At 33.4% G+C, this 10,807-nt stretch overlaps 2 protein-coding genes across 6 annotated transcripts in view; one reads left to right on the top strand and one right to left on the bottom strand.

Moving 5' to 3' along the window:
- The first annotated feature begins 125 nt into the window (after positions 1 to 125).
- LOC135840140 (acyl-CoA Delta-9 desaturase) lies at positions 126 to 2,389 on the top strand. Its single transcript, XM_065356506.1, has 6 exons — positions 126 to 361; positions 480 to 626; positions 879 to 1,009; positions 1,095 to 1,300; positions 1,457 to 1,642; positions 1,774 to 2,389. The coding sequence occupies exons 2-6, from the start codon at positions 485 to 487 to the stop codon at positions 2,084 to 2,086; spliced, it is 978 nt and encodes a 325-aa protein (XP_065212578.1). The 5' UTR covers positions 126 to 361; positions 480 to 484; the 3' UTR covers positions 2,087 to 2,389.
- Positions 2,390 to 4,004: 1,615 nt separating this feature from the next.
- LOC135840138 (acyl-CoA Delta-9 desaturase-like) overlaps positions 4,005 to 10,807 on the bottom strand; it is a 66,906-nt gene continuing 60,103 nt past the window's right edge. For all 5 annotated transcript variants that reach the window (XM_065356501.1, XM_065356503.1, XM_065356504.1 and 2 more), the window contains exons 4-6: positions 8,701 to 8,906; positions 6,007 to 6,192; positions 4,005 to 5,681 (exon numbers count right to left, since the gene is read on the bottom strand). In XM_065356501.1, the coding sequence (XP_065212573.1) occupies positions 5,363 to 5,681; positions 6,007 to 6,192; positions 8,701 to 8,906 (711 nt within the window). In that variant the 3' untranslated portion in view covers positions 4,005 to 5,362. The remainder of the gene's footprint in view (positions 5,682 to 6,006; positions 6,193 to 8,700; positions 8,907 to 10,807) is intronic.

Genomic DNA, 10,807 nt, shown 5'->3' with positions numbered 1-10,807 from the left:
TTCATGGCAAAGTTTTCCCGTAATAATAGAGTTTTGAACCGTTGATACGATATGAATTTTAAATCATGTAAATTAATTAGAACTGTTTCTCATTACAAGTGGTATTTAAGCTTCCTGTCGTTCGGACAATACCTACTACACCTAAATGAAAAAGTAGCCGAGTTTAGAGACAGTCTGTTTTACAGCTTCGAACACTTTTCAGTAGTACTACGCGGTGTTATATGATTTTATAAAAGGTCAACGTATTTTAATAAGCAATGAAAAAGTAGTACTTCGACGAACTAAAAAAATATGCTGATCAGTTGATCGAATTAGTTTTCCAATACGCGACTTGTTTCAGCGAACCGTTTGGCTCACGCCGGTAAGTACCTAGCTAAAAATTTATACATTATATCTGATTTACGTAAAAAAAAACGCGAATAAATTAAAATTATTGTTCGAGAGTTACATCGACGTTATCGTTAACATTATATTTATAGATCAAATGGAAGATGAACAAGAAAATGTCGTCCATAAAAAAGACGTTGTTTGGCAAAATGTACTGTTGTTCATTTATCTTCACATGTCAGCTCTCTACGGAGTATTCTTGATATTTACGCAGGCACATTTGGCGACAGTAATTTATAGTGAGTGCAAATTAAATAGGTACTATTAGATACTACTCAAGCTTAAGGTTTTGGTGAAAAAAAATCGATTCTCCGAAAGAAAATTTCTTCGATTCTTCGAGATAAGATTTTGGTTTTTTTGTTTTAAATCAACGGAGACGATCCAAACATTCCTGATCTGAAAACAAAATAAATTGAAAAATATTTTTTTCTTCTGAAGTCATTACAGTCATAATATTGCGAGCTGTAGGTAATTTATGCGTTTAATTTCAGCGTTTGCGTTAGTTATATTTTCCACATTATCAGTCACTCTAGGCTGTCATAGACTATGGAGTCATAATGCATATCAAGCTAATTTTTTCACGAGATTATTCTTCATTATAGGACACACGTTGACGTGCCAGGTAAACTGTACAAAAAAGTATTGTACATACCTATAGGATAAAAAATTCGACCATTTGATTCTAATCAATATTATTTTTCGTTTAGGGATCTGTTTACGATTGGGTTCTAGATCATAGGATACATCACAAGTATCATGGCACTGATAAAGATCAATACAATTACAATAATGGCTTCTTATATTCATTCCTCGGTAGTAAAATGACCACCAAACATCCGCAACTGAAACACACTGAAAAAGACATAGATATGAGCGATATCGAGAGGGATAGCCTAGTGATGTGGCAAAAAACGTACGGATAACGGTATTTTTCTAATCGCATGCATACCTATACCTACTTTTAATTGCTTATTTCGTAAAATGAAACGTAGATTTCTTGATATTGTATTGTCAGCATTTTGATTCCATTACCTACTTACCCAATAATACCGATTGAATATGTTTTCAGTTTATACTGGTTGTTGATGCCAATTGTAAGTATACTTCTGCCTATAAACATTCCGGTGGAATATTTCGGCGAATCTGTTCTTGTTTCTGTATTCATCTCTGGGTTTCTACGAATCGCTTTATCGCTTCATTGCGCTTGGTTAATCAACAGCGCCGTTATCCTGTGGGGTCTCGATCCAGTTGACAGGTAGATAATTATTTTAGTCGTTAAACTAAGCCTAGTTCATCTAAATAGTACGTACCTGAGAGTACTTAGACATCATACTACCTACCACTTACATATGAAACCGAACTAATTCATCTCGTATTTCCATCTAGACGTTCCGCCGACACGAATTTGATATTTTTGGTAAACAAGAGTCTATGGCCACATTATCACTACCTGGTCCCCTGGGATTACCAAGTTGGCGAATACGGTAACTATCAAGACGGATTTTGCAACGCCATGATCCGCGTTCTGGCAGCTTTAGGATGGGTTACAAATCTTCGTACAGTCGACGCCAACGGAGTCAGGCGTGCTTTATACGAATCTACCAAAACAGGAAAACCTATAATGTTATGTATTCAGCAAGAGCAAGTTATTCCTACGTACAATGAAATGATCGCTGATATAAATCGACAACGTACTTGATCCCAGAATCTGCTCGTACCAACTTACATATCAATGCTCCGAAGAAAGATGTTCAATTTTTCATTTCGTACTGCAATTCGTGTTATCTTCGTCTCCTGACTGAAATACCTACCTACGAATTGAAGATTTTGTATCGTATTTTCAGTGATTCAGTTCCTTTGGTATTTTATCAAAAAAGGATTTATATATTGGAGATTTTTTTATTTTGTAACGACACTTTTTGTAGATAAGTATAGTTTTAGGTACCTATTATTATTCTTTTAATAGTATTTATATTGATAATTAAAATTATTTATTAATTAATTTTTTTTGTCTGTATCTTGCGCTTGGTATGAATGAAATTACGCATCTCATCATTTGATGAAAGAAATGAATACCTACCTATAATGATCGATGGTTTATTGGTTTACTTACTCATGTTCAATTTGCTAAAGCTATACCTACTCGTATTCATCTCATTTTGACCTAATTCTACGTGTTGAATGTTAAGTATTTAGACACCGAAACGATTAGGTCAGCTGACAATTTGTTAACCTTTGTGTTGAGTAACTGGAGTTGGTGGAGTTTGGAACAGCAAACGAATTTTTTCATTGATGGACAAATGAGACTGATTCCTGATTCAGACTTCAGTAAATGTTTGTTTGCATGTTTTCTACTGAATAGGTGTTAGAATCATAGAACAGAATAAAACAGAAACACTCGAATAACTCATGACAAAAGTACATTTTTTTATCAAGTTTTTATAGCATGTCAGCAAACTCAAAAATATCGAACATGCCAATCAGGTGGTAAAAAGTACTCACATAAGCACATTGTAAACTCTTGTCTATTTTGAGATTTAAAAATTAAAAAAAAAAAAAGATAAGCTTGAAAAATACATGTAGGTAGGTTGAAAATTATAAGCTTTTGAATGTTACAATTTGACTTAATGACTGAAGCTGAAAAAATCGAAGCTTTTTATGTATGTACTTAATAGCCAATATGTAGGTATAGGTATGCAATCAGCTGTTTATCTCTGAAACTGAAGGAATAATAAGTAAATTTAAAAACTTCAGTTTCTCAACAAAAAAAATGTCAACTTTCGAGGTAGGTAGGTGTATTATGAAGAGTCTATTGAGTAACTTCACCGGAAAAAGCAAAAAAGTCATCTTACAAAGTTACCTATTTCTGAAATAATTTATTGCAATATTTAAAAGCACTCCTGGAAATTCTTTTGTTCGCCTTGAGAAGTTGTGTTAAAAATATTGTGGTCTGGAGGTCGGTTTTTAAAATTCAGATGCCCTTTGAAATGCTTGGATAAATTTTCAAATAAAGGAACGTTTCAGAAAAACCGAACATCAGCTGCAAGGAAAATTCTCCAGGTAAGTCATGACATTTGAGGCCGGATTTTTTTTTAGGAGTTTCTTCAGCAGCAGCAGCGGCATAATACAGTATTATCAACGAAAAAATTGAAAAACCTCGCATTTTGGTTTCAATTCATTAATGAAATTCCAAATATTTTTGCAGGGATTTCGATTTTCTGACGATAGCTCTCCGTTTTTGGACTTTCCGGTTTGTTTTCGTCAAGTGAATAACATATTGAATATTTTGAAGACGGTTCATGATACAAATGTGTTTATAAATTATAAATAAACAGATTCAAATCTTGGTTCATTTCAAATTCAAGGGTAATTTCGAAAGTCTTTAAAAAATTCGAATACACATATTTGAAATTTGAAACCAATTTTTGGTGACGGAGCGCCGTAGCAAAATATTCCGCACTCCCCTCCACCCTTTATCGATACAAGCACTCTCTACAATCTGCACGTTTTACGCAACTGGATCCATCTGCAAAACATCTACTCGTAAGTCAGAAGTTCAAAATTTCGCCTCTAAAATAAAACCCCAATTTCCAATCTGAACAAAAAAAAATACAAAATTTTACATAAAAATATTTTATTTACATTAATATTTATATTAATTAAACATTATCAAGTATCAACTTAGATCAACTTAGATAATAAAATGAACTTACGTTTACATTGAAGTATCTCAAAGACTTTACTTATAAACCTAGCAACAGTAATTTCAATCAAGCGAAAAAAAAATTGAATATTACATCAATTCATTATTTGAATCGTTGTGCTGTGTTCATGTTCAGCGAAATGACTGCGTCATTTAAAAATTAAAAAAAAAACAAAAAAAATGTTAACGCTTCGACAAAAATAATAAAATGAAAGATGCAAAAACAGTGACTAGCTTTGACACGCCACATCTTCGCATAAATAAAAAACAAAAAAAATCCATGATCGATTTCGTGATTTAAAATATTTAACTTAGTAAGACATTACCCAATTTGACGCACGCATTAAAAAAAATAATCCACAGCCATTTTAATTACAAATACAAAGAAAAAAAACCTAAAATGTAATATCTTCTTTTTTTATAGCGTTTATTAGCGTTTGAAATAATTAAACTTGATAATGTCTCGTAAAAACATATAAATTTGAAAAAAAACTCGTATAACAAATAGTGATTTTAGCATCCGTGCAACGTTAACATAATTGTTCGATCTATTTGAAAAAAGAATTTCAGTTTGCATTTTAAAAATCGAATAAATTTTCGCGGGAAAAAAATCATACATGGTATCACTTGCGCACCGATTTAAATTATATAGTTTCAAAAACTAGAGAAGAAAAAATTCGCAGAATTACTTTCCATAATATGTAATACGTAGGTATGTAAGTTTAAATGTATCTAAATACCAAATTCATCATACTCGTTACTGTCTAGTCTTCAAAGTTTCACATATTTTTTTTAAATCGAAAAAAAAAATTAAAATAAAATAAATTAACATGAGAATGATAGAAAGGCAAACAAAACGTGAAAAATATAAACAAAAAAAAATAAATAATAAAAATAAAAGAAAGAAAAAGCCAAATTTACACATATTCTTACTACACTGCCATAGCATATTACTTACAAAAATAAATAATTAACAAACGTGTTTAAAAATGTCGGATTTTCTCGATAATAAATAATCGAAAAGAATCCTCTTTTTTTTTCATCGATGTAATTAAAATGGATGGCCAAACGATTCCAGAGAGATAGAGAGGAGGAGGAAGGGGGTACATAGATTGAAAATCAATCTTTCGTTCTTCCACAATCAATCGTTTTCAACAATTTATACCTTTACATATGTACGGTACATAATACATAACATACAAAGGGGTTGTACGTGCACACATTTACATAATTTAAACGATTTCTTTGACTGATGAGCACTTCGTACATTATTTAATCGTCCTTTTTGTTGATAACTATCGCTGCGTCGATGTCTTGTTTCGGAATATCTTTATCGCCCCAGCCCCATACCGGATGGCTACCGTCTCCGGTTCTTTCGGCGCGTTTTTTGATCATTTCGGCGGATACGGTTTTCAAATCGTAAGCCCAGCCGAGTTTAGCGAAGAAGTCGATAAATGCGGTCGTCGTGTTAGCCGAATAGTCTCCTAATTCAGCCGTCTTGTAGTCCCACGGGAACACGTGATGATAATTGTGCCATCCTTCGCCTAGAGCCATCAACGAGACACCTTTGTTTTCCGATGGATTAATATATCTGAAAAAAAAACGACCACCAATTAATAAAAAATGAAAAAAAATTCCCACCAGATACACTCGACTTATCGCTCTTAAATTAATAGCGAAATATTCCATTCGCTTATCGCTCGAAACACACTCTACACGTTTCTAGACTCTCAACGACCAATACAAATTCTGTATCAACATTTTGAAAAAAATTCGCTGATAAAACTTATCTCGAATAATACATATTCTATCGTTTTTTTTTTTTTAAATGTACAAATGTTATGCACGTTTCTCCATACACGTTAATGAACTCACATAAACTACGAGCATTTTGAATGTGTAGCAAAAAAACTCACCTGTCGTACGGTCTGTCTCCCCACATGTGAGCGGCGCTGTTCACTAACCAAGTCATATTTAAGGTAAACGTGTATCGGAACATGGCGGCAATAAACCAAGCATTCAACCAAGATTCACCCCATAAGTAAACCGGTACCACAGTAGGAATAATGAAGCAGAAAAGAGGCATCAAGATTAAGTAGTATCTGTAACAAAAAAAAAAAAAAAAAAATACAATTAGATTATAGAAACTGAAAATTGAATGTAATATAGATAGAAGATAGCTAGTGAGTAATAATAATACGTAATAGAAAGTACGTAAATTCGAGTCAAACGAAAAGAAATCCTAGCCTGAGGAAAAGCGAACGAAAATTGAAAACAAAAGGATAAAAAGGCAGGAAATTCGTAACAGTTTATTTCAAAATACCAACTCCGTCTCAACTTCCACTCTCATAGGATTGTCCTTGAAACGCACAAGGTCAATTTTCACTCCTGAGCTAAGTGTACTCCGACAGAAATCAATATGGAAACGAATGAGACTCGTCTCAGCAGGTTGTCAATTACAAAAACGTAACAATAACAAAAATTACCTCTTTCAATTTTGCATAAAAAAAGCTTGTGGCTTTTTTTTCAAGATAACAGACGTTAAAGTCATTTTTCATAACGAAAAAAATATTAACGTGACTTTGAGAAGCTACGAGATACAATCAAAACGTGTGAACTTCTCGATGAAAAATCGCACGTTAATGAATCGTGTACTTTATCAATGAAAACTACGCAATACTCTAGATATACATGTACATAGACTAAGGGTTCAATTTTGCAGATAAAAATAAGCCAAAATAGCGTTTCATCAGAATTCGCGATTTCAACCGTAATAATATTCTTTGAACTAAAACATTTTTTTTCCTTTTGAGAAGTGAAAATGAAACAGCACACGTAAGATATTGAGAATCGTTGAAGTAAATTCGAGTTATCGAAACAAAAATTAACTAGGTACATTTGCAATGAAAATGGTTATTCATTTACGAGGACAACCGATAATGCATAACTACTATTGAAAGGTCAACAGGGCGACGACCCTAGCGATTCTTTTTTGAATGCACTTTTTAATTTCAACTCCAGATATTTATAGTAAAAAAAAGAATACAAATCATCAAAATATTTATTGTTTCATATTTTTTTTTACTGTTGGTCCGTAGTTGCATTTAAAACTTGGGAGACTTTTTCCTGAATCGTATTTTTTTCCAAACACGAGAAAAAGAACTCACGACACAGAAGTAATTTTCAATAAAAGAATGTTGGTAAATCTTCTGTACGCAAGGTACCTAAAAAATCATCAAATTAGCACGAAGGACTTTTGCAAGACCTTCTCAAATTTTCTGCAAAACATTGAGCATTTACTTATTTTCGTCCCCTGAAATAAGTTACATACCCTAAAGATTTTAGAGTATTTGTCAGAGACCCGATCGACTCTGACGTAACTTCTGCGTCATACCGCACAAGATGTCCGACTAAAGGAAGTCGAGTATCAAATTTTGGATATATGTAACAAGAAAACACGTCAATGTTGCAATAAACTCGTTACATTTTCTCAAATAAATGGCTGATCAGCAGAAAAAAAATCGAAACAATAAAACACACGTTGACCGTGAAAATAAAAAAATGTTAATAAAAAAGTAATAAATTTCTACACGATGATTTCCCACCTGACCTTAAATTTGAAGCGGTTACAAACAATAATTGTCGAAAAAAAAACATTCAAACAAAAATCCATCCCAGACTAGCGAGAATTTCGAAAATTTTAAATGAATTTTCTCGCTATAGTTATTCATTTGATAGCGAAAATTTCAAGGTAACGATATCCATCTGGTTTTGGAAACAAATCAAGCGTCGATTTGTCGCCTGGTCAAAAAAAACAAAACAGATCGAAAACGAGGAATTTTCCGGCAGACATTTTTCATTTTCAATACGATCGATGGGCGAATGGAGCATTGAACTTGCATTCTTCGTGGAACTCGGTTATTTCAAGGTCTCGCGGCTTCGCGTTCGCTTATCAAACACCCTATGTGACTTTTACACTACATAAAGCATAACACGAATTTACTCAACAGGGTGGACTATTCCTAAAAAAAAAAATAGTTCGCGCGAGTAACGATTTCTAAAATGAAAAAACAACTTATTGGCTATTTTTGAAAAATGAAAACTCACCAACTCAACATTTTTCATAAATAAAATGGAAATTTTATTAATTTTTTTTTTCATCAAATTAAACTCCTAATTTTAGAACAATTATTCAAAAAAATTGAAAATTTCATGTTCAATGAAGTATTTTACTAATTTTGGGCTTTCATCAACATAACCCCGTTGTCTTTCAAATAAATTCACTAAGGTCGTTTAGTTTAATTTCAGATCAAAAACCCCATTCCCATTAATCGTCGATTACCTCAACTTTAGTTCGATTTTTTCGAAAGCTCGAAAATGCGGTCAATTTGTAGATTGTACGTGTACGTACGAAATACAGAGACTCGCGCGAGGAATATCACCAAACCAGCGGTATTCACAACGTCATCAATTATCATCGTCGCGAATTTCCTTTCGCCGGCAATATTATACTTATTACCACCACTGGCGACTCGACTAAAATACTCGAGTCGACATTATTTTATACTACCAGGTTTTTCGCTACATGTGAAAAATTCATTCGAACGTACTTTTTTTGGAATGCAACGAAGGTGTCTTGTTCCAAATCGGACATATCGATTCCTTTTCCTTTCTCGATAACATCGGGATGTTTACGACACAGCAGCCATCCGATATGGGAGAAGAAAAATCCACGTTTCGCGTTATGCGGATCGGCGTTCGTTTCCGTGTATTTATGATGCACCCTATGATCTCTGGCCCACTCGAACACGTGATTCTGTAACAAGATCGAGAAAAAAAAATACGAAAATTAGTGAAGTACATTAACCGAATGGAAAAAGAAAAACGTGTACTCAATGAAACGAAATTTTCCGAAACGATTATGACGTCGTCCCATGTTTCATCACCTTTTCACATCATTACACCACTAAATATACCTACTTATACCTTCATAAATTAACGCGAAAAAATTACGAAATTACCGGCGTCGTTGGTAACATTTACCACATGCTATTCAACAACACAGATGGAAAAAACACCACCAAAAACAAAACACTTGCCATCGTGAAAAAATCTTTCAACGACTCGACATATCCCTAAGTACAAGTACGAGTACATACATGAGTCGACCATCATCGTCATTCTCATTACCAAGTTGAAAAATGGCAAAAAAGTTTTACCATCATCAAAATAATGTCCATTATTTCCTATTCTTAATGAAACGCCATCAAACAGCATAAAACACGCTCGCTGCAATGGGTTTTTGTTTGGTTTCTCTCTCTCTCTATTCCGTGTAAACATCGTTGAAAATATCCTCGAAATAATTCGTCGCTTTTTTTCACTCGCAATCGATTCGTGATTTTTAAAAAAATGCAACATAATTTACCTACAGGTGACGTAATCGTCGCGATTATGCTCTCGAAAATTTTCGCCAGTCACGAAAATCGATATTATAATTTCGAGTAGGTACGAAGATGAGTGAAAAAAAAAAAAAAAAAAAAAAATACCTACTGAAAAGTACTACAGTAACAAACAACAAAACAACGCTACTTGATACTTATTTTTCGACGAAATTTTCGAGTATTTGACGAATTAATGCGATGAAGAAAATTATCGACACGATTTTAAAATCGTATAACCTTCGTAATGACGTTTCAATTCGTTACGACGACGACTACGACTACGTAAACCTAATCGTCGTAAGCAACCAAGAAACCTTCAAGCAACCGTTTTTTTTTTTCAGTACGAGAAAATAATTAATTTTGGAGGTATCGACTGGCAGCAGAGTGAAAAAACATCTCGTTGAGATGAATACGCGTAAATGAAATTGAAATTACAAACGAAAAAATTAAGAGATTTCCGTTTCGACTTTTTTTTTTCGCCATTGCAAAGTGTCATCCCAGTATTACGTAGCGATAAATTCAACTTCCTCTGCTGCTTACATGATAAATTATCTCTCGATTTATAACGGAGGAATTCCGCACATCCGTCAGTGTCCTAAGCTAGGTCTGTCTCTGAACATTACATTTATCGCTGCACTGTATAGTGTTGTATAGCTTGCTGTACGATAGCGAATTTACATTATGTAGAATGTACATTTATGATATGATCCAGGGTCCAGCCTTCTCTCTCTACTCTCCTTCATCTATCCATTTCTCTTTTTCGACTAAGTGTCACACATTCAGATTTTCGTATTAGAATACTTCACTACATAGTAGTACCAACACTACACATAACGTACACTCGATTTACACAACTAGTATGAAGTATTTTTAGACTGCACCCTACCCTTTGCCATTTTATTTCAACATCGATGCAGCCAAAAGAGAAAAATCTTTTTTTATAAACTCGTGCAACGGCATACTTGAAATTTCAGTCTACTCGAACCCATTAACGAGCACCTACTTATTAAATTTTTATCAATTTAAACCACTTATTTTCATCATCGCAAAAACATATTGGATAGAACTGAAAAAAATCGCAAGTTGTTAAAAAAAAGGCTAGTTTGAAAATTTCGTAAACAAATAAGGATATGAAATTGTATTTCAATTTTTCATTCGTGTTCGATCACTCGTACATATAACATATATTATTCAAAACGATAAACGCGAGCTTCCGTTTCGAAATTTTCCAACAAATCACGCCACACTTCGACGTCATTCTTGAACGTATCAAAAA

This window comes from Planococcus citri, chromosome 3 (genome assembly GCF_950023065.1).
Source record: "Planococcus citri chromosome 3, ihPlaCitr1.1, whole genome shotgun sequence".
NCBI classification, from domain to species: Eukaryota; Metazoa; Arthropoda; class Insecta; order Hemiptera; family Pseudococcidae; genus Planococcus; species Planococcus citri.
This window is presented reverse-complemented; position numbering and strand designations above follow the sequence as displayed.